General features: G+C 45.3%; 2 protein-coding genes and 1 pseudogene across 2 annotated transcripts; 2 read left to right on the forward strand and 1 right to left on the reverse strand.

Moving 5' to 3' along the window:
• Positions 1 to 1,901: 1,901 nt before the first annotated feature.
• On the forward strand, positions 1,902 to 4,288 carry LOC137796196 (nuclear factor 7, brain-like). Its single transcript, XM_068593967.1, has 2 exons — positions 1,902 to 2,036; positions 2,110 to 4,288. The coding sequence occupies exon 2, from the start codon at positions 2,127 to 2,129 to the stop codon at positions 3,519 to 3,521; it is 1,395 nt and encodes a 464-aa protein (XP_068450068.1). The 5' UTR covers positions 1,902 to 2,036; positions 2,110 to 2,126; the 3' UTR covers positions 3,522 to 4,288.
• A 1,767-nt stretch (positions 4,289 to 6,055) lies between these two features.
• LOC137796197 (nuclear factor 7, ovary-like) lies at positions 6,056 to 7,444 on the reverse strand (annotated as a pseudogene).
• A 4,575-nt stretch (positions 7,445 to 12,019) lies between these two features.
• Positions 12,020 to 21,248, forward strand: sdc4 (syndecan 4). The gene is made up of 5 exons (XM_068594832.1): positions 12,020 to 12,309; positions 19,506 to 19,761; positions 19,857 to 19,900; positions 19,997 to 20,198; positions 20,412 to 21,248. Exons 1-5 carry the CDS (start codon positions 12,256 to 12,258, stop codon positions 20,561 to 20,563), a joined length of 708 nt encoding a protein of 235 aa, XP_068450933.1. The 5' UTR covers positions 12,020 to 12,255; the 3' UTR covers positions 20,564 to 21,248.
• The last annotated feature ends 2,666 nt before the right edge of the window (positions 21,249 to 23,914 follow it).

Genomic DNA, 23,914 nt, shown 5'->3' on the forward strand with positions numbered 1-23,914 from the left:
AAATCTGTATAAATATACACATATATAATGTATTAATTAATATATATTTTATCATACAAAATATTATATATATATATATATATATATATATATATAGCCAGATGAACATGCAGCTGTGATTGTAAGAGCAGAGCGCCATCTACAGGCAGAGAGGTGTCATTGAAGTGGTTTTGTCTGTCGGCTGTATCACCGTGCTCCGGTTTGACGGAAAAAAAAAGTTACAAAATGAAAAATCATCTCATCTTTAAACTGATTGACAAAGACACACTTTTCTCTTTCAACAGCATTTATTATAAGTTGTAGAAATGTTTCATTCACAATCTGTCCAGCTTGTAAATGAAATGAGTTCCACCTTTACGAGCTGCAGCATCAATAATTACAAGAAAGAAAGAAATATTTATACCACAAATACTTGATTCTGATTGGCTGGGGTGTCCCTTACTTCCTGATAATATGCAACTAAAGAATAGTTAAACTGCCAGTTGACAGTCCTAAATTAATTGTTAAGCTTGTGTTTTGAAAATCTAGATTTGTAATAATCTTGAAGTTGATTTTGGGTCAAAGACGTTGCTGGAAGGCTCGTTTAGTCAACCTGTTCATGTTCGAATAACATTTGCAGAAAGAAAACGCCTCAATAAAACTCAATTCAGGTGGGATGTTAACGCCACCCGCCTGAAGCTGTTGAAGTCCTCGGGTTGGTCTTTGGCACTGGTACCACGCAGGATGTCTTCCACAGCTGAAGTTGAAGACGTGATCCAATATCCTGCACAGATGGTTCGCGCTGGACCTGAGGAGACTTCAGCTGTTGCCATCTGGACCCGTGAGGCCTTCTCACCTTAATGTTACTTAGTTATGGTCTCACCTGGTCAGTTGTGAGGGACATGCCTATGTAGGACTGTAGGTTGCTGGGTGTGGCGCTCCTCATGGAATGTAGTGTATGAGGAGTGTGGAGGAGGGCCGAGTGTTGTGGGCAAGAGGGTCGAAGAGGAGCATCAACCTACACGTGGTGCAATGAGGGTTGCAGCAACAGGAAGGACTGGAAGGGGGGAGGGGTGGAGGACTGGTCAAATCTGTTAAAGACTAAACTTTCTCTCCATGGGTATGTTGTTGGTTTGGCCCCTCAGTCAGTGCGTTTACATGATGGTATTAATTCAAATCTTGCTTTAGTCGGACTATGCTCTCTTTCGGGGCAACTGCTGTTATCCGAATATACATGGCAGTGAATAAATCTTATCATTGGCCGAATGCATGTCATATCCGATGCGATAGGCGGCGCTGTTTTCATTACATGTAGTGGTGATACAGCCATCTCCGCTCGACCTCTTCACTCTTCATAATGGAGAGAACCCCGCTAGCTTCGGTGGTTGTCGGGGAGCTAGCGGAGAGCTAACGGGGAACTAGCAGCAGCGCTAGCTGGCTACATCAGGGAGCTAGCAGAGACACCCACCGAAGGTACTATCGGCTCGTAACCCGACTTTTACGTTTGTTTGTTTCTGCCGGCCGTGATGACTTATCGTCTCTTTCGACTTCCGGGTCACGACCTGGGAGGGCGGGAGGGAGGAAGGGAGCAGGGCGGCGGGATCTTGAGCATGCCCACAAACGCATTGTCCAGTTCCGATCCGATTCAGCGTTTACATGCAGCGTTATTCGAATTATCAATCGAGTCGAATCGAGTTATCCAGGGGTGTTAATCGGATCGTAGTCGGACCGCAGTTATTCGAATAAAGGTGTTTACATGAACGGGATGATTCGATTTTAGTCGGACTAAGCCAGTAATTCGAATCCATGTGTCACGTGTGAAGCAGCAACGAACAGCAGAGGAGGTCTGACTAAGCTCCACCCTTCTTCTCGCTCACTCGACAAACCAGGGAACAGTTTCTCTTTTGTCCTCAAAGAAGAGAAACACGCAGACTGAAAACCAGACGATCAGATTTACCTTTAGACCAAACTTCCTCTGAGTGAGTTCAGCTGCAGGAGAGAAAAGAGGAACACTGAAACGCTGCTGCTTCAACCTGCTGACGCTCCACACACTGAACGTGAGTTTGACTAAACACAGTGAAGTTATTGAGGGGGAGGGAGCCATGACTCATGTACTTTCTTTGTTTTCAGCTTCACTCAGAGACAACATGGCTTCCAGATTAGAGGAGGATCTCTGCTGTCCGGTCTGTCTGGATGTCTTTAGAGATCCTGTTATTCTGTCATGCAGCCACAGCCTCTGTAAAGACTGTCTGAAGAGATGGTGGAGACTGAATCCAGGTCAGGAGTGTCCAGTTTGTAAGACAATATCGTCAAACAATCATCCACCTTGTAACCTGGTGCTAAAGAACCTGTGTGAGGCCTTCTTACTGGAGGGAGACCAGAAAGCTCCAGAGACTCTCTGCAGTCTGCACTCTGAGAAACTCAGACTCTTCTGTCTGGACCATCAGCAGCCAGTGTGTCTCGTCTGCAGAGACTCAGAGAACCACGCCGACCACAGATTCAGACCCATCGATGAAGCTGCTCCACAACTCAGGAAGAAGCTTCAGGAAACTCTGGAGCCCTTAAAGGAGAAGTTAAAGGTCTTTGAAGAAGTTAAAGTGAAGTCTGATCAAACAGCAGAACACATGAAGGTCCAGACCCGACGTACAAAGAGGCAGATTAAGTATCAGTTCAGGAAGCTTCACCAGTTTCTAAAGGAGGAAAAGGAGGCCAGGATGGCTGCACTGAGGGAGGAAGAGGAGCAGAAGAGTCAGATGATGAAGGAGGAGATGGAGGCTCTGAGCAGAGAGATAGCAGCTCTTTCAGACACAGTCAGAGCCACAGAGGACGAGCTGAGAGCTGAAGACGTCTCATTCCTCAACAACTCCAAGGCTGCAGTGGAACGAGTCCAGCAGCGCCCCCTGCTGGAGGATCCACAGCTGCTCTCAGGAGCTCTGATAGACGAGGCCAAACACCTGGGCAACCTGACCTTCAACATCTGGAACAAGATGAAGGACCTGGTCTCCTACACTCCTGTGGTTCTGGACCCAAACACTGCTGATCCAAACCTCATCCTGTCTGAAGATCTGACCAGTGTGAGACGAGGAGAGAGACAGATTCCTCTTGATAATCCAGAGAGGTTTCATCATCTCTGGGCTGTTCTGGGTTCTGAGGGATTTAACTCTGGGACTCACAGCTGGGATATCGAGGTAGGAGACAGTCCACACTGGTATCTGGGTGTGTTGGCAGAGTCTGTCCAGAGGAAGCAAAGCATACAGTCTGGATTATGGGGAATAGCATTCTATCAAGATAAATACTCAGCACGGTCACCACCAGCTCCATCCACTGATCTCGTCGTGCAGAAGAAGCCTCAGAGGATCAGAGTGAATCTGGACTGGAACAGAGGACAGCTGTCGTTCTCTGATCCTGATACTAACACACACAATCTCATACACACCTTCACACACACTTTCACTGAGAAGATGTTTCCAATCATTTTCACGAAAGATGAACTGAATATATCACCAATGAAGGTCATCGTGACAGAGGAACAGAGCAGTTAGAGATACAGAGAATGGTGATTATCATGTTTCTCATCACTGAATGTTACCTGATGAGTTGCACCACCTGTCTCATTAATCCAAAGATTTAATGTTTTCAGTTATTGTTCATCTTGTTTTTTCTTTTTTATCTCACTTGTTGATGTTATTTAGTTTGACAATTAGCCTCAAAGTCAGCAACAAAGAGTGAATATGATTTGTCTGTTTAACTAAACAACCTTTCCAGCAACGTCTTTGACCCAAAATCAACTTCAAAAATCTTGATTTTCAAAACACGACCATAAACAATTAGTTTAGGACGGTTAACTGGCAGTTTAACTACTCTTTAGGTGCTTATTATCAGGAAGTAAGGGACACCCTGCAGCCAATCAGAATCGAGTATTCGTGGTATAAATATTTCTTTCTTTGTTATAATTATTGATGCATTAATGCTGCAGCTCGTAAAGGTGGAGCTCATTTTATTTCCAAGCTGGACAGCTTGTGAATGAAACATTTTGATAATGTTTCATGTTGTTGAAAGAGAAAAGTGTGTGTTTGTCAATCAGTTTATAGATGAGATGATTTTTCATTTTGTAACTTGCATCTTGCTTTTGAGTCGTCTAGCCCGGTGTGTGTGTGTGTGTGCGTGTGTGTGTGTGTATGCGTGTGTGTGTGTGTGTGTGTTGGAAAAAAGAACATTATTTACTCTTTTGTCTTTAATATTAATCATATATATATATGTGTGTGTGTGTGTGTGTGTGTGTGTGTGTGTGTGTGTGTGTGTGTGTGTGTGTGTGTGTGTGTGTGTGTGTGTGCATGTGTGTATGTATGTGTGTATGCATGTGTGTGTGTGTGTGTGTGTGTTGGGAAAAAGAACACAATTTACTCTTTTGTCTTTAATATTAATCATGCGTGTGTGTTGGGAAAAATAACATTATTAACTCTTTTGTCTTTAATATTAATCATATATATATATATGTGTGTGTGTGTATGCATGTATGTGTATGCGTGTGTGTGTGTGTGTGTGTGTGTGTGTGTGTGTGTGTTGGGAAAAAGAACATAATTTACTCTTTTGTCTTCAATATTAATCATTGTGGATGTTATAAATGACATGTGCCAGAGGGCCAGTGACTTTTCCTTGAACTCTCTCTCATGGCAGCTTCTATACATCATCTCCTGATGATGTCATGGCACCAGTGTCTCTGTTAGTCGAAGCAAAAGGGCGCCTGTCTTTCTATCTCGGTCAAGACAAACCTGATTATCGTATGACCGTGAAGAGACAAAGGTCATGTGGGTCTTTGTGTATTGTTAAGCGTGTGTATTTCAGGTCATAGTTGGTTGCCGGCTCGGCGCACAGTTTTGGAGATGCAACTTGCTTGTCACATTGTGCTTCTGACTCTGTTCCTTCTTCGAAGACTAATTGTTCCTGTTTTTAATGATTTACTCGGAAGCGTCGAGTGAATTTTTCTAACAGAGTGTATGTCTACATTTTTAAAACCTTTTTTACTTAATGTGATTTATTATGTGTTGTTAGTTGGAATGCTTCAGCATTCAAAGTATTGTTCTGGACATCTTTAATAAACATATTATTCCATTTCATGTCTTCATCTTTGTCATGTTTTCAGTTCCAGAAACAGATCAGCTAATCAAAATGTTGGCTTTTGGGCTTTAACATGTTTTCAGGAATTTTGTTGGAAATCTGCAGATTTTTTATTGTTTACTAACGCTACTTGTACTAATATTACTGTCACTCGTTCAGCTTCCATCTTTTCCTGGATCGTAATTTGTTTCTTGGATTATTTAGATGATTGAGTTTCCTGTTCGTCTTTTCGAGTTATACATTTTAACGACAAGGATTTTCAGCAGTTCAGTTCACTGCTTTTGGGCCCATTTCAGCAGCTAGTTTCCCTTTTCTGTATTTTCAGCTATTTATTTTGAGCTATTTTCAAATATTTGACGTTCCCTCCTTCAACATTACATTTTTAGCAGGGAATGCACTTTCTAGTTTTTTATTTATTTTACTATGACTTGTTCGCACTTTTTGTATTCTACTGTAATCCTGTAAATTCAGCTTAAAAGAACGATGTCCACCTTAAATCCAACATCTCCTCCTCTGACCAGCAGGATTCAACTGATGGAAAGTTAATACCAAATTATAATCTTGTCTTCATCAGATCAAATAGAAACTTGTGAATATATTTTGTATAATGTCATATTCATGTGTAGTGTAAATTGTAAAGATTGCATGTACTTAAACATAGAACTTTAAATCAAGTGTGTTAGAGCTCAACAATGATTGGCTCCTGACACACAATGATGAGTTGCTTCTATCTTCTTTATTTGGATCCCATCAGCTTCCAGAAAGTGGTTGCTGGTCTTCATGACTCCACACACACACAAGTCAAAACAATAAAAATAAGAAACAAAAGGATTGATGAAAATAACTAGAATGACCATTTTAGGATTGTGTTCCCTTAACCAACCAGTCAAGTTACAGCTTACAAACATGTCCGTGCACAAATGTCATCCCATCATTTCATCCTTTTCGATCTTTATCTCTAACTGCTCTGTTCCTCTGCCACACTGCCATTCATTGGTAATATATTCAGATCATTTTTTGTGTTAATTATTGGAAACATCCTCTCAGTGAAAGTGTGTGTGAAGGTGTGTATGGGTGTGTTAGTTTCAAGGTCAGAGAACGACAGCTTTCCTCTGTTCCAGTCCAGATTCACTCTGATCCTCTCAGACTTCTTCTGAAATTGGAGAAAAGTGGCTGGACCTGATGGTGACAGTGCTGAGTATTTACCTTTAGAGAACATTATTATCCATAATCCAAACCGTTTGTCTCCCTTCCTCTGGACAGACTCTGCAGACACACCCAGATACCAGTGTGGACTGTCTCCTACCTCGACATCCCAGCTGTGAGTCCCAGAGTTAAATCCCTCAGAGCCCAGAACAGAACAGTAATAATCTAACCTCTCTGGATTACGAGGAAGCTTCTGTCTCTCTCCTCGTGTCACACTGGTCAGATCTTCAGACAGGATGAGGTTTGGATGAGCAGTGTTTGGGTCCAGAACCACAGGAGTGTAGGAGACCAGGTCCTTCATCTTGTTCCAGATGTTGAAGGTCAGGTTGCCCAGGTGTTTGGCCTCGTCTATCAGAGCTCCTGAGAGCAGCTGTGGATCCTCCAGCAGGGGGCGCTGCTGGACTCGTTCCACTGCAGCCTTGTAGTTGTTGACGAATGAGACGTCTTCAGCTCTCAGCTCGTCCTCTGTGGCTCTGACTGTGTCTGAAAGAGCTGCTATCTCTCTGCTCAGAGTCTCCACCTCGTCCTTCATCATCTGACTCTTCTGCTCCTCTTCCTCCCTCAGTGCAGCCATCTTGGCCTCCTCTTCCTCCTTTAGAAACTGGTGAAGCTTCCTGAACTGATACTTAATCTGCCTCTCTGTGCGTCGGGCCTGGACCTTCATGTGTTCTGCTGTTTGATCAGACTTCACTTTAACTTCTTCAAAGACCTTTAACTTCTCCTTTAAGGGCTCCAGAGTTTCCTGAAGCTTCTTCCTGAGTTGTGGAGCAGCTTCATCGATGGGTCTGAATCTGTGGTCGGCGTGGTTCTCTGAGTCTCTGCAGACGAGACACACTGGCTGCTGATGGTCCAGACAGAAGAGTCTGAGTTTCTCAGAGTGCAGACTGCAGAGAGTCTCTGGAGCTTTCTGGTCTCCCTCCAGTAAGAAGGACTCACACAGGTTCTTTAGCACCAGGTTACAAGGTGGATGTTAACATGAAGATCTTCTCTTACAAACTGGACACTCCTGGGTTGGTTTCTCTCTCCACCATCTCTTCAGAGAGTCTTTACAGAAGCTGTGGCTACATGCTAGAAGAACAGGATCTATAAAGGCGTCACGACAGACCGGACAGCAGAGATCCTCCTCTGATCTGGAAGCCATGTTGTCTCTGAATGAAGCCAAAAACACAGAAAGTACATGAGTCATGGCTCCCTCCTCCTCTATAACTTCACGTTCAGTGTGTGGAGCGTCAGCAGGTTGAAGCAGCAGTGTTTCAGTGTTCCTCTTTTCTCTCCTGCAGCTGAACTCACTCAGAGGAAGTTTGGTCTAAAGGTGAATCTGATCGTCTGGTTTTCAGTCTGAGTGTTTCTCTTCGGTGAAGACGAAAAAGAAACTGTTTCCTGGTTTGTCGAGTGAGGCAGAAGAGGGATGGAGCTGACACTCAGGGGCCCAACCAACAGCATACCGGGGGACAAAAGGTTTAGTCTCATCATGTAACTAATGTTGTAGAGAGGAGGCTTCTTTTAAACCTCGGATCCGGTTAAGTCAACATCTGCAAAGCACAATGACCAGCAGGGGGCACTACAGCATCAGCTGAAAAGTCCTCTCCTCATGAGGCATTACATTTAAAAAGACCTCCAGACTGCAGTCTACCATATAAGACGTTAAAGATTAACACAGTTATGCAGGAAAGTGACATTAAGTTTTACTTTTGTGAGTCAAACGTTTGATATGATTAATTCTGAAAAATAAAGGAATATAACTTTATTAAAATAGATCCAAAAGTGATGAAACACACATGTTACTGTCAGTTTTTGGTGTTTGAGAACATTTAAGATTGTTTCTAGTCATTTGAGACCATTTAGATTGCAGATTTTAAGCCACTTCCGCATCGGTTTCAATCGGCAGAACCGGATGTTGCCTCCTGGAGCAAGCTAGCAAACATTTGCATGCTAACACGCTAACCCTAGATGGTTAACATGGGAAATATTATACCCGCTAAACGTCAACCTGTTGATGTTGATGAAGGCCTCAAGCTGAAAGGTGTCTGTCTAGGTATAAATGTTGTTCTCTTTGCTGGAGATTTGACCTTTTCAAACATTGGCCTTTTGACATGATTATGAAAGTGCATGCTCACAGAGCTCGTCGCATATGACTGTAGACTTTTTTTAATGTCTCATAACATTTTATATTAACTCACGTGAAAAGTTCTGCATGTTATCGTTTCACCTTAGACCTCTTTCTACAGCTGTGATTCAGATCCTTGATAAAACGGTTCCTTATCTTTTCATTGAGTCATAAACTTTCACGCTGATAAATCCCAACCCTTATGATTCAGTTCCTGTTACTCAGACTCGTCTATCTGACTGGCCAGTTCTCAAATTATCAAATACAAAGATTTACTTTTGTGGGGGGTTTTTTGGCTCGTGACCTTTGGGGCTTTCTCATAGTCATGTGGTGATATGGCTGGATTTCACTTCTGTGTGTCTCATATTCCTGGTATCATTGACCTTCTAAATGTCATTTGACGTGTTATTGTGCATTCAGGCCCAAACCCAGTCGGTGGGAAGGAGAGAGAATGCAGCTCTATAACATGAAGCATTGACTTCTATACAACCAAAGGAGTCGCCCCCTGGTGGTCAGGAGAGAATGCAGCTTCAACACATGAAGCATAGACTTCTATACAACCACAGTAGTCGCCCTATGGTGGCCAGGAGAGAGAATACAGCTTTAACACATGAAGCATAGACTTCTATACAACCACAGTAGTCGCCCTATGGTGGCCAGGAGAGAGAATGCAGCTATAACACATGGAGCTTAGACTTCTATACAACCAGAGGAGTTGCCCCCTGGACATTTGCATTGACAATCTCTATCACATTGATCAAATTGCAAACTGTAATGTCACTTACAGATTTTGTGACACAGAAAAAAAAGACTTTCCTCTGGCTTCCATCATGAGAGAGTCAATAAAGGACAGACAGTCCAGTCACGCAGGTGTTCTGGTTAAAGCTTGACTCAGGTGTGTGTGTGTGTGTGTGTGTGTGTGTGTGTGTGTGTACATACTCCGCTTTAATGAATCTGAGTGTGTACTCACCGTAGTGAAACCGTCAGAAAGTCACGTCATCACCTGTGAAGGTGTGCAGAGCTTTTAAAGGCTCCTCTTTGAAGTGATCTTAAACCCGTTGTTTTAAGGAAATTAATAAGACGTTGATTTTAGCTCCACATATCGCTTCAGTTATTTTACTTTTTACTGATTATTATTTATGTATAGTACATTTTGAAAGGTGTTGTTTTCTTCACTATTATTTCAATGTTAATTAAAAACTAGGTTTGTTCTTTGTCGGCTGGCAACGCTTTTGTCTTTTGGTTTTCCATCATGCACAACAATACACACCTTTGTGTTCTCACCTGAGCAGGGATTTCCCCTCTTTTACCTGCATTATCTTGTTATGGCGGCTGCTAACTAACCAGCTCCTCCCGCCCACCTGGAACTCTGACACAAACTTTACATATCAGGTTCATGTTTAAAAGAGTTTTTGAGAACATCAAACGTCACCTGGAGACGTTTTCAACCAAACCCACGTCAACACCGACGTACTTTGTAAATGCTTCTTGTTTAAAAACAGTGAGACTGGTGACAACCCATCGGAGGTGAGCAGGTGTGACCAACCAGGTGAGGAGAGCAGAGAGGAGATGGAAACTCCAACTTCCCCTTTGAAGAACGCACAATAATGACCGAACGTTTACGTTTCTTTGTGAAGTGACCTCATTAAACGAGCTTTTCAAGGTGTGCTGCAGTTAATTGTTCATGTAACAGAGAAGCACGCACACACACACACACGCACACACACACACACACACACACACACACACACACACACACACACACACACACATACATATAAAGTAGCAGTCAAGTAAAATAAAGCTTAACCAAAGGGTCAGGGGCAAAGACGAGTAACAACCAGAAAAAGACACAAATGATCTCAAAGAGACACAAAACAACTACAAAGAGACACACTTATTCATCCAATGTGGAGTACTTTTACCACTACTGCACACAGTACACATTGTACACACTGTACACACACACAAACACATGAGAAGGAGAATCTGGAAAAACCCAAGTATTTTGTAGTTCGTGAGCATGAGTGTGTGTGTGTGTGTGTGTGTGTGTGTGTGTGTGTGTGTGTGTGTGTGTGTCAGTAGACACTGTACACACACATACACACGATAAGGAGAATTTGGAAAAACCCAAGACAAAGTCATATAGTAGTGTATATGTGTGTTTCTGCTCTTTTCTCTGTTATCTTTGTTAAACCAACCTTTGAGGGACCCCGTCCTATACACACACACACACACACACACACACACGCACACACACACACACACACACACACACACAGTGTGTGCCAGTGGAGACTTAATTAAAACATTTTTCCTGTAATATTTATGACGCAACACTTGGTTCCATTCTGCTGACGTAGTAACACGCACACACAGACACACAGACACACACAGACACACACACACACACAGAGCCGTGATGATCTGGTGTGTTGCGTCAATATATGTGTACTTTTACATGTTGTGGAGTTTTTTTCACAATGTGTGTGTACTTGTACTAAAGTAAATGATCTGAATACTTACTCCACACTGCGTGGTCTCATAGTGCAACACACAGCATGGACACACTGATGGAAGTACTTTCATTATTAAGAAATAAGCTTAAAGACACACGAGGAGTGTCTGAGATGAGGCAACGCTCATCGCGCGCAATGCACTGTGGGATATCACAACACTCCTTACTTCATCAGGAGTCAAGAGAAGAGAAAACGTCAATGATGCAACAAGGAAAACGAAAACAGGAACAGTGGCTCTCTGAGAGAGAGAGAGAGAGAGAGAGAGAGAGAGAGAGAGAGGGGGGGGGGGTGACGGCTTGTGGAAACGGGAACTTGGTTAACCCAGAAAGAGAGCGGAGAGGGAGAAAGTCGGAGGAACCGTATGGTTTACCGGAAGATGACGTCACTCGAATTTCCATGCATCGGCATGAAAAGCCCGTAGACTCGAATGTTCCGCTTTTCAAGAGATTGTAACGTCACGGGAGGATAACGACACCAACGTGACTTTAAGGTTTTATTGTAATGTACCTGATGGAATAGAGACCGTTTGATCTTTTACATGAAGTTTTACATGCAAGTAATATATATATTTATATATATATATAATATTATATATATATTATACATATTTATATACATATATATGAACATATATACATTAATATAATACTAATATCAATAATATATGTTTTATTATTATAGATAAATTACCTTTTTTTATGGAAAATAAAATACCACATATTTTATTATTAATAAAATATGTGGTATTTCTTATGAAAACATTATTACAATAATGTTATTACGAATATCATCATTTAGAATACGTTTTGTCATTACATATATGAAACTAGCTTATGCTTTTACTTTGAAGCACACACCGGTGTTTTCTGTTTATTTACGTTTGCTCGGATACATCCGGGTAACGTGACGCGCGCGTTTGGCTAACGGGAGGAGAGGAGAAGGGGGCGGGGCCAACCTGTTGGACGTGACGGGTCTTCCCGTAAGTTACGTAGCGGTGGGGGGAGGGAGTATAGGGGTTTAGAGCGTTACGCGACGTCACAGCTCGACGCTGATTGGAGGAGAGCTGTTCGGAGTTCAGGATATAGAGCGGGGCGAGCCGAGCAGTACTCAGTTACAGAAGACCCGAGAAGAGAAACGTGAACGCGATAACGGGACCAGCGCACGTACTCAAGTTGGACTATATCGGGACACGAACCAACAACCTTCCGGCCGGAAGAAACAACAAGTCAACTGTTTTTTAAAAAAAAAAAACCTCTGCGAAAGCTGCCAACGACATTTTTTGAATATTTTTTTTAAACCATAAAAGCAAACCAAAGCAGGACCACCATGCTGAACATCTGCCTCGTGCTGCTGCTGGCTGCCTCCGTCCTCTCGGAGTCGGTGAGTGTTACTTTTACTTCACTTTTCTCCTAAAAAGCAGCTCGTCTTTAAATCAAAGTTTTTAAATCAAAGTTTTTTTCAAACGCAAACAAAAGTACGAGCTTCCGTGACGTCACGCCGCGAAGGGAGCCGCGAGACTTTTTGTTGTGGAAACGACCGAAAAACGTCAGTTTGCACGTTTTTTCGTTGTTGTTTGTTGCGCAAATTTGTTTCTGCACATGATGTTAGCCGGCTAGCTTAACGGCTCTCTGGGTGTGTGATGGGGGATGGGAGACGACATTTAGGGATGCACACTTTGTTTTAAATCTCTGGCTCTTTGGTTTAAACCTCTATATCTTTGTCTTAAAACCTCTATATATTTGTCTTGAAACTGTATATCTTTGCAAATGAGCCCTGTGTTGCTGCTGGATATGAGTTGTGGAGAAGTTCTGAATGTTGTTGTTGTTGTTGTTTTTTCTAGCTCCTTGGATCTTGTTCCCATGGTTTTTTTTTCATATGCAAGGAATTAGTTTTGGTTGCATAACAGTGAACACAGTTAAAGAAATGGAAGACGCACTACAAACATATTCGAGCTGTGATTTCCTCGTAAAACAACTTCTGACTTGAAGCCACACGTTTGGTGCTCGGGCGTTACAAACGGGGCGTCAGCTACACGTTATTCCCCAGGTGTGTGTGTGTGAGTGTGTTCCAGGTGCAGTCTGACTCGTAACGTCATGTGCAGAACTATGACGCGTCTCCCACAATGCATCTGGTGGTCATGTTTCGGGCCTTTTCATGTGGTGCAGATGAAACGAACCAAAGGTTCATCAAAGCAGATCCTCGTTTTGTTGTGTGTGTGTGTGTGTGTGTGTGTGTGTGTGTGTGTGTGTGTGTGTGTGTGTGTGTGCTGTCTGGATGCTCTCTCCCCTCGTCCCCCAGTTGGTTGAAGCACATTCCTGAAATACTCGGTTCTATTCAAGTGAAGTCTCTTTTATCTTCCGTATTGAAAGTGTCTTTAATATCTTCGTGGACATTAAAGACACTTTCAATAGTGAAGATAAAACTTTGTGTTGGGCTCCTCCGTCACATTCCTCATCCTGTTGTCCCGCCTCCTCCTCCTCTTCTTCTCCTCCTTCTTCTTTCCACACTGGAATGTGACCCCTGGTGACCTTGACCGGCCCTCTTGGGGGATTTGTGCACACTTGGCGGGGTCTCAATGGGCCCCGGCGTGGACACGCCTTCCGCTCTCCCACCGCGGCGCTCTCCTCCTCGCCGCTCTGTTTAACGAGCCGGGACGTTCTAGCTCTTTACCCCGTCTCTCTCTCTCTCTCTCTGATCAATTGTCCTTATGTCCGGCCGCTTCTCCCTCTCTCTCCTCTCCTTTTTCCCGGTGCGTTCCTTTGATGCTCGGCCTGTGAGCTCGGCCTGTGAGCTCTGACAGCTCCTCCCTCCGCTCTGCCCACCGAGGTCATGATTGGTATGCGGGCTCGGCCTTCCCGGCTAATCGATGACAATGTTCTGCCTCCTGACAAAAGAACGAGCTTCTGTATGGGACGACGGACCTTTTTATTTCAAGAACATTGGAATGTTTTTCTTCAAATCTGTCTCATCGACGCCGGGAAGACGTTCATAACTCTCTGATCCCGGGAAGTTATCTCGCGTCACGCAGCGGAAGCTCAGACGTCGTCTGTTACCAGGGTCATGGGGGTTTTAAATGGTTATTTCCAGGCCTTGACAAAGTCCTTGGGGGGGGAAAAAAAACAAAAAGTCAGGTAAATGTATTGTGTAAATGACTTTCCCATGGTTGGGTTTAAACCCATGTGACTCTATTGGTCAGGCTCAGTATGAAGGTGAACGAGGGGAAAGCACAGCGTGGGTTTGTGTTTGTCTGCTCCGTCCACTCAAAGGCCGAGCCGTTGGTGGTTTCCAGCTCGTTGTTGTGGACGGAAGGTTTTTCTTCCCATTAGCGGCTTTGCAGCTCCCCGGCGCGTTGCTCAGAGTCCTCGTCGTTCCGCCAGAAGCTCAGCTCGCTGCCTCTGGCGCCCGTTTGTCATGTCGCGTAGGAATGTCACTGGTTTTGCATTCAGCCCCGAATCATTTGCACGAGAAAGAGACGAGGATTAGTGTGTGTCTCTGTGTGTGTCTTTTGCATGATGGAGTGCACTGAAGGGCTGTGTGGGGAAGAGGAGGCGGCAGCGTGATGACTGGCATCACTGGGATGTAATGATGGTTCCTGTGTTGCTGTCCGCTGGTCTATTAAATCCTTCTGGAGGATTGTTGTCAGAGAGAGAACCACATCCTGTTGTAACGGGAGCTATTTGGATACATTTGAGGAAGAGATCGGCCATAACCCTCCTGTACTCTGTCCATATCGCCGCCGTTTTTATAAATATTGTTGGCGCCGCTTTTCTAGTTAAACAAAGTCTGGACCCTCTAACCCTTCACACCTGTAATGACAGTCCGTCTGATCCTCATGGTCTTCATCAATAAATAAGTCAAAATCTTCTCTTTGCTCAATTATTTTAGCCAGAAGGAGAACTGTGACTTTCAAAATCTGGCAAGTATTTGTCATTATGTTTTACGATACCATATCATATCCGTCCCGTTCATGTCGGTTCATTTATTTCTTCGTCGTTCTCGTTGGAGAGGCGGGAACACGTCCGGCGCTCACCGCAAAACTGAATCGATTATTGTCAATAAATGTGCATTTTGATTTGAAAATACAGCTGACAAACGCCGCGCTCTTACTTACTACGACAACCACGCAGCGCCCCCTCATGGAATATCACCCCTGCTGCGTTTCCATTGGGACCACAGTATATAGGACATTTACTTTTTTTTTTTTTTTTTCCAGGGGGCCATTTTTGCATCCATTGGCTGAAATCCAGGGGCGTTTACAAATGCATTGGGGCACTTTGGGGGCAACGTTGAAACTTTTTTTTTTTTTTTTCCCTCCACACGTCCACAGCATAAGTCGAGGCAGAAATCCAAAACATTGTATGGCAACTGGACCGGGTCATGTGGGCTGCGAGGGCAACGTTATATTTCTTAGGGGCAGTTTGATTGGGACGCGTATCAGTGACACCCGTCAGGCTCTGACAGACGGTTTCATGGTGAAAGACTTGAAGCGGTCTGACGGTTGTCGGCAGGTCTCTAAACGTCAATATTAGTCCACCGTGACCTCCCAGCTGCTGTGACGCGTCAGGGAGTCGATGCCTCAATCTGCCGGCGCTCCTTTTCTGACCAGATATTCTCCGGTTTCAACTAGTTTGCGTTTGCTGCTTTTTCTTCTTTTCTGCGTCGCATGCGAGTGTAAAATAAATGATCTTCAGCTTTTGGCCGGTTAGAAGAAGTTAAGATCGCTCGACCTTTTACGAGGAGTTTGTCATTAACGATCGCCTCGAAACATCAACCCGAGACATTTATTTCCTAGTAGCAGAACATTTATTCCTCTAAATGTCTCACCGTGTGCGGGGAATTTAGAAGAAAACTTTTTTTTTTTTTTTTTTTTTTTTTTTGCCGCTCTTCCAGCGAAATCAACATAATTTAACAGACAGACACACCAGAGATCTGAGCGTCCGGGTGGTATGTGGGCTTCCCCTCATTCAGATGTCTTTCCTGACAAATGTATCTCAATGCTACAGAACTACCTCTTTGATGTGGTGTGTGTGTGTGTGTGTGAAACTGTGTATCTGCACTTTTGTTTCCCCACAGTCTTAGATGATGAACGATTGTGTAGTTTAATCTGCTGTAAGATTATTATTATGATGATGATGATGATGATGTCGTTTGTTTACAATGCATTTGTCTGGAGCTTTTATTGTGAAGGGGAAGAATGGAAGGAGTGTATCTGGCCTCTTTGTAGAGGTTGAAAGGAGGGATGCAGTTCAGACAGCTCAGCCTTTGTGTTGTTTATGTTGTTGTTGACGCCTTTTAACAACCTGTTGCGTGTCCTGAGAGGAGCTCCCTGACCCCCAAAAAGCTCATGTGAACACATTTAGCAGAACCCAGAAGCTAAGCTAACCCAAAGCTCTGGATTTGACTCTTTGCAGGGTCAAATCCAGAGCTTTGGGTTAGCTAAGCTTAGCACAAAGACTTGAAACGAAGGGAAACCACTAGCCTGACTCCCAGAGAGAGCCCGGCGTGTGGGGGTTAAAGTAAAAAAAAAAAACAGTCGCTCCGTTGGTGTCGTGTTTGTTGTAAGAAAAGCTCTCGTCGGGTTAATCGTCAGCAGACTTTCTATCCGCTAACGTTGAATGTGTTTAATATTAACCAGAGAAACGTCAATCAGTGTCTGGAGATCACGTTTAGCGGCGCGTCCGCCATCTTCCTCACGACGTATAAGCGCAAACCCCTTTTCTTTCTTTATGTGATCTACATTGACGGTTAACTGGTTTCACGAGCCAGTGCACGATTCCCAGATGTATAAAGGGTCTCTTTATTCATATTAATAATCTGTATTGTTCCGGCGCGGCGAGTCCGTCTCTTTGTGAATGAGACGTTTAAATGGCTAGTCGTTTCCTGTTTTGCCGCCGGTCCCCTTTTCATTACTTCCTGCCCTCCTCCTGGAGCCTCGGCCGCCTTTCCGCGGTCATAACTTCTGATCCGACGGCGGCGACATGAGGGAGGAGAGGCTCCGTCCGTCACGGGCTGGTGACTCATCGGCGGCAGGAAGTGACTCAGTAAAAGGCCTCACGTTACATTTCCTACTGCTCCTTCACCACCAGCTCAAACCGCTGAAAAGCTTGCGGTTCATAAGGATCCATGTGGTAGTGACGGCTTAATGGACCCCAAAGGCTATAACGTGGATTAATGTACAGGATGTACAGCGGTATCTAAAATACTTGGATACAGATTCACAGGTTTTAAAGGGATAATGTGCAAACCAAAACCTAAGCGACCATTAATGTAATGAAGTTAGGGAGTGAAACCAGCGCTGGGCGTCGGCTTATCTGCAGCCGCCCGACGCAACAAAGAAACTCTGCTGAGCGATTGTTTGTCTTCAGAGATAAAGACGGAGCGATGGCGCGATGGAGCGATAGCCGAGGCTGCACAGTCACCGTGTGCTGAGTCAAAGAGCCTCTGATTGTAATGAAATCATGACAGAGATCTGTCTGTCACTCACTCTCTCTTTTTCTCACTCTTTTACTCTTTCTCTCTCTTTCACTCACTCTCCCTTACTCTCACTCTTACATCAGAGGTCAGAAGTGCATTTTACAAGTCGACCGTGTGTGTGTGTGTGTGCGTGTGTGATGGAGGCAAAGGGAAGTGGGCAGCGGCCAAGGAAGTGAAGGAGAGAAGAGTGGAAGAGGGTAGTGGACAAGGAAGTGAAGGAGGGCCAAGGAGGGAAGAGGCCAGTGGACAAGGAAGTGAAGGAGAGAAGAGAAGAGAAGAGGGCAGTGGACAAGGAAGTGAAGGAGAGAAGAGAAGAGAAGAGGGCAGTGGACAAGGAAGTGAAGGAGAGAAGAGTGGAAGAGGGCAGTGGACAAGGAAGTGAAGGAGAGAAGAGTGGAAGAGGGCAGTGGACAAGGAAGTGAAGGAGAGAAGAGTGGAAGAGGCCAGTGGACAAGGAAGGAAGGAAGGAAGGAAGAGAAGAGGGCAGTGGACAAGGAAGTGAAGGAAGGAAGAGAAGAGGGCAGTGGACAAGGAAGTGAAGGAGAGAAGAGAAGAGAAGAGGGCAGTGGACAAGGAAGTGAAGGAGAGAAGAGAAGAGGGCAGTGGACAAGGAAGTGAAGGAGAGAAGAGTGGAAGAGGGCAGTGGACAAGGAAGTGAAGGAGAGAAGAGTGGAAGAGGGCAGTGGACAAGGAAGTGAAGGAGGGCCAAGGAGGGAAGAGGGCAGTGGACAAGGAAGTGAAGGAAGGGAGGGAAGAGGGCAGTGGACAAGGAAGGGAGGAAGGGAGGGAAGAGGGCAGTGGACAAGGAAGTGAAGAGGGCAGTGGAGAAAGAAGGGAGTGGGTAACACTTCCATTTTGGTGGACGTGGTCCTGAGGTTACATCGGGCCACAAAATGGCAGCCGGGTGTCACATGACGGGCCGGATGACAACGGTGATTGTGTTTCTCTGAAAGAAGGTCAAGAGCCGCAGGATCAGGAAGCATTCCTGTTGCCGTGTTCCTTCTGCCTCTTCATGCGCGGACCCTCCTCCTCCTCCGTGTGAATGGAGCAGATGCCCCTCTGTTCCTCGGGGGGGTCGTGTCCCCGCTCCACTGATCCCCCGTTACCTCGTCACTGATAGGCTTTGTTCAGCCTCAATGGAGGCCGCCGCCAGAGAGGCCGCCGCCGAGGCTGCGGCTTCATTACGAGCCGACAAGAGACGCCGAGAGCTGCACGGGGAAGTCGCTTCATGATCCAGTCCATGGAGGCGGGAGCCCTCGTCCCAGTCTGTGCTGGTTTTAATGGTGCGCCGGCTTCACTTCCCGTGTGTGTGTGTGAGCTGGTTTTCTGGAGTCCGACTTGCACTGGATCCCAGTTCTGCTTCCTGGGAGAATGCAGTGGAGATGGAACACACACGCGGAAAATAAACTCTTTTAAATGGCTGTAAACATTAGCATGTTGTTGGTCTTTAGCATTGTTGGGTTCTTGTTGTTGGTCTTTAGTGTTGTTGGTCTTTTTTGTGTAACAAGCTGTCAGCTCGATGGACTCACTGGAGACCTCTAGATGAATGTTAACCAGAGAAATACACAAGTTACATTATTTCTCTGCTCGTCACTTTGGAGAAAACAAAGTGCAGTAAAACTTTGATGAGCTGCTTTACTGTGTGTGTTTAGTGACAATTAGCCTAATGAGTGTGTGTTTAATCCCCTTCACTGCTTACTGAGCAAACAGTCAATGGAAGGTGTGACTGCTGTTAAGTCTTCATGTTAATCTCAGAGGATTTAAAGCGACGGCGTCACTTTATTCAACTCTTTCACACGTGATTGTTTGGTCTTCAACATTTACATTTGCATTATTCTAACGTTCAGTCAGTCTGCATGTGACTTTCTTATCAATCGTTGATCAAGGTCCTTCTTCTCGTCCTTCTTCTTCTTCACTACCATCTGATTGTCATTTTCTGGCACATGACAGAAGTGTTGTGCTCGTGTGTGTTTTATTCCAGGAGTTACTTTAGGGGTATGAAGGCCTTTTTGTTCTTTTCTTTTATAAAAGTGTTTCAGCCTAAAAGCAGGCCCCGCCCCCTAGTGGTGCACTTCCCCTGACCCTCTCTGGTGTCCCAGCAGGTGAGGGAGACGGAGACATGGGTGCCCATGAGGACCACGCAGGCGGCCGCCATGTCGGCGCGCCCCGAGCACCCGGAGGCGTCGGGCGACTCGGCCAACGGCTCCGACTTCGGCTTCACGGACGACGACGACGACGACGCCAAGAATGACTACGGCGACGAGGAGGACGACTACTACCCCGACGACACGCAGTACGACGAGGATGACGAGGATGATGACGATGACGACGAGGAGTTCTCCGGATCCGGTGACGGAGGTCAGTCTTTGCGAACGCGTCGTGAAGTTTGCCGTCTATCTTTAATCGCATAAACCGATCAGGATTAAAAGCAGAATGTTGTCGTTTTTCCACAGCAACGGCGCTGCCGTCCGTCCCAGCGCTCCAGCCCTCCGTCCAGGTGAGAACCGCACGCCGTGATTTTCTTTTTTAAAAATGGTGTCGCCTGACTTGAGTCTCCGGCCTCTACGTTCACACTCCGCCTCTCCGTCCGCAGCCCGAAGTCGAGGACAACAAGATCCCGGGGGCGGGGCGGCGCCCGGCGCGGCCCACGTCCAACGAGCCGGACCCGGTCCAGGACCGCAACGACATCCCCCCGCTGGCCAAGGGGGCGGAGCCTGCTGACGAGCACCCGTCCAACGTGCTCATGTCCCACGCCAGCGACGACAGCGTCTTCAACAAGACGGAGGTCCTCGCAGGTCAGCGCCGGTTCTCAGTAGAGCTCGTAGACGCGTGTGTGCGTCTGTTTGTGTGCGATTGTGATTGTGTTGAGAGGAAAACGTTCTCGTCCCTGAGAAATACGTTAAATAAGAGTCTAAATGTGTGATTAAGGAGCGCAGAACCAACGTCTCTTTCTCGATGGATAGACAGACTAACGTCTCTCTCTCTCTCCCTTCCTCTCTCTCCTGCAGCTCTGATCGCGGGCGGCGCCGTCGGCCTGATGTTCGCCGTGCTGCTCATCCTCCTCCTCATCTACCGCATGAAGAAGAAGGACGAGGGCAGCTACGACCTGGGGAAGAAGCCCATCTACAAGAAAGCCCCCACCACCGAGATCTACGCATAGACACACACGCACACATACACATACACACACACATACACACACACATATACATACACACACACACACACATAGACACACACACACACTCCCTTAACCCTTAAGAACCCAATCAGGGCCAGCGTCTGGCCTCACAGTGCCTCTTCCTCCTCATCATCATCGTCTTCGTCGTTCCTCCTCTACTTTTCTTCAGCGGACGGACGCTCGATGACCCGTCGGGGGAGGAGCCCCGACAGCGCGATCGATTGACTGACTCCTCCCACCCATTGCTTATCGGCCCTCTCTCGACCAATCAGGAGGCTCCGGTGGTCCTCTCGTCGTCTAGCGACTAGAGAGGACGTTTTCTTGGACTTGTATTTTTTATCCCCCCCGCCCTCTTCCCAGTATGAAACACTAACGCTGTGCAATGACGCCTCGTCTCGGTAAAGTCTTCTATTTATTTCCTGCAGCTCTTCACGCCGCTGCACAACAATGACTTTTACGTGAACACTTTTCTTAGAATTCTTTTTAAAGAACTTCTTGTAACGCAGAGACATTTCATTGTTGTTGTTTTTTTTTCTTCTCCTTTTTTGTTTTGTTAAAGATCCCGACGTTGTCGATGATTCACGCGCTGTTGTCCGTCTCTCCGCTCCGACGGGTTCAGGAGCGTCGGGAGAAAGTTTATTAAAAAAAGGACTTCAGTCTTTTACCTTCTGGCGTGTTTGTACCTCACGAGGGGGAAGTCCGTCTGACACGAAGCTGATCAGGGGAAAGAATGTACAAATACTGTAACACACACACACACACACACACACACACACTATGATAATCACCGCTGTGCCTCCAGGGTTTGTTTTCTGTTGTGGTGAACTCGACAGGAGTCAAACCAACAAGCCTCTGCAGGGCGACACGCCTACATTCCTCTCTCACACACACTCACACACACACACACACAACATTTCAACTGAAGCTGCTGACCCTCTTTAAAGGAATAATTTGACAGTTTTGGCAGAGAGTTGAGACGATCGATACCTCTCTTATCTGTGATTTAAAACATGACGCTTAGCTTAGCTTAGCATAGCTTAGCTTAGCATAAGAACTGGAAGCGTACGGGAACCTCGAGCGTGGCTTTGTCCGACAGCTCAAGATCAGAGTCGTAATGGCTGAGTTAAGGACGCTGACGATGTGACGCCAAATCCAACCGTTTTGTGTTTATATAACGTCATAAACAGATTGTTTTGTATTTCCGGGTCATAAAGTCATTTGTTGTGACTTTTAATATGAGTTGAAAGTCAGAAACTCAAAGTTTTCGACGACGTCGGCGCGTCAACCTGTGAGCCGCTTTGTCGCTAGCAGTTTCCCTCCGTTGCCAGTCTTTGTGCTAAGCTAAGCTAACGTTATAGGTGCCTGCTCCTCTCTGTGAAGCTCACCATTGGCTTGTTTTAAAAACATTTATGTTCAATGAATGAAATGAAAAAGACTTTTTTTTTTTTTTTTTTGCTTTTTTTTTTGTTTTAATTATTTTAAGCTCTGCGATCGGTGAAACTGGTAGTGTTTGGTACTTTGTCGTTTTTGTTTTCACACCCCGGGGGTTCGGCGCTCCCTCAATAAGCTAACGGAGGTTCTACGGGCTCCACGCTCACATTTCACGTGTAAATAGTCAGCGGATTAAAAAAAACAAAACTGAGTGAACTTGGTACTTGGCCGCTTCCTGGCAACAACGAATATCTACCAAATATTTAAATGCCAAATTATTTTGTGTCCCCGGCAAGAAATGTTCCTGTAAATGAGAAAATGTTTTGATACTACGATGATACTAACTCGCCTCCTCATTGATCTCAAGTGTTTTCTTTTTCCTCTGATAGATCAACATGTTCCTTTTTTGTTATTAATTTAACTGTCACATTATTTTATTGCCTTCCTTCAGGTTGGGGTGCATCCCCCATTTTAAAGCTGTTGTATATGTGATTTAAAAAAAAAAGTTTTATATACACTAGTGTGAGATTTCTTCAGAGGCAAATAGTTTTGAAACTTTTCATTTTGTAAGAGTTTCTATTATCTTTTTTGTTGTATTTATGTGGTTTTGTTCGTAGAAGGATTGCTCATGTGGTCGTAGTTCAGGGGATGTTGTTCCCCGCAGACCGGGTCGCTACCAGCTGGAGCGCTTTCACAGCGTTCTGCGTCTCTGTCGCCAAAATGAAGCCCAGTTCAAAAAAATATATACACTAGCTGACATGTCTTTTTTAAAATTCAAGTCAAACACATTGTGATGAAGAAACACGGACACTCGTCTCAGAGTACCGGAGTAGATTAGACGAATGAATCTTTCCCAAAGGGACAGACCCTTACCGAACCTTACTGAACCTCGCAGACCCTTACTGAACCTCGCAGACCCTTACTGAACCTCGCAGACCCTTACTGAACCTCGCAGACCCTTACTGAACCTCGCAGACCCTTACTGAACCTCGCAGACCCTTACTGAACCTCGCAGACCCTTACTGAACCTCGCAGACCCTTACTGAACCTCGCAGACCCTTACTGAACCTCGCAGACCCTTACTGAACCCTCACTGAACCCTTACTGAACTCTTACATACCCTTACTGAACTCTTACATACCCTTACTGAACCCTTACATACCCTTACTGAACCCTTACCGAACACTCACAAACCCTTACTGAACCCTTACCGAACCCTTACAGACCCTTACTAAACTCTTACATACCCTTACCGAACCCTTACAGACACTTACTGAACCCTTACCGAACCCTTACAGACCCTTACTAAACTCTTACATACCCTTACTAAACTCTTACATACCCTTACAGACACTTACTGAACCCTTACCAAACCCTTACTAAACTCTTACAGACCCTTAATGAACCCTCACGAACCTTTACTGAACCTTGCAAAAAACTCACAGACCCTTACTGAACCCTTACTGAACCCTTACCGAACCCTCACAGACCCTTACTGAGTCTTGCCGAACCCTCACAGACCCTTACCGAACCTTGCAGAATTTCACAGACCCTCAGAACCTCACAAAATCTTACAGACCCTTACCAAACTTTACCGAACCGTTTCAGACCTCACCAAACCTTGCAGAACCTCACAGACCATTTCAGACCCTCGCAGAACCTCACAGGCCCTTACAGGACAGGAGACAGTGGAGCTGGTGGCGTCTCGGTTCCGCGGAGAGGAACGTGGAGAGAAACGATGTTCTCCGTTCAGTCACAAACACGTGAATCACCGATGGAGTGCAGAAGCCAATGAATCATTGGCCTCTGCAGGTTCTGATTATTATTGGAAATAAAGCTATTTTTATGCACATTCACGTTTCACAACGCTTTGTCTTTTTTTAAATTATATTCTGTTTG

This window comes from Clinocottus analis, unplaced genomic scaffold (assembly GCF_023055335.1).
Source record: "Clinocottus analis isolate CAN_PGR_092001 unplaced genomic scaffold, fCliAna1.0.p SCAF_3, whole genome shotgun sequence".
NCBI lineage: Eukaryota > Metazoa > Chordata > Actinopteri > Perciformes > Cottidae > Clinocottus > Clinocottus analis.

Coding starts and splice junctions, on each gene's coding strand:
- LOC137796196 (XM_068593967.1), top strand. CDS start 2,127: ATGGCTTCCAGATTAGAGGAGGATCTCTGCTGTCCGGTCTGTCTGGAT.
- sdc4 (XM_068594832.1), top strand. CDS start 12,256: ATGCTGAACATCTGCCTCGTGCTGCTGCTGGCTGCCTCCGTCCTCTCG. Junction 19,901..19,996: donor CGCTCCAGCCCTCCGTCCAG/GTGAGAACCGCA, acceptor CTCCGTCCGCAG/CCCGAAGTCGAGGACAACAA. Junction 20,199..20,411: donor CAAGACGGAGGTCCTCGCAG/GTCAGCGCCGGT, acceptor TCTCTCCTGCAG/CTCTGATCGCGGGCGGCGCC.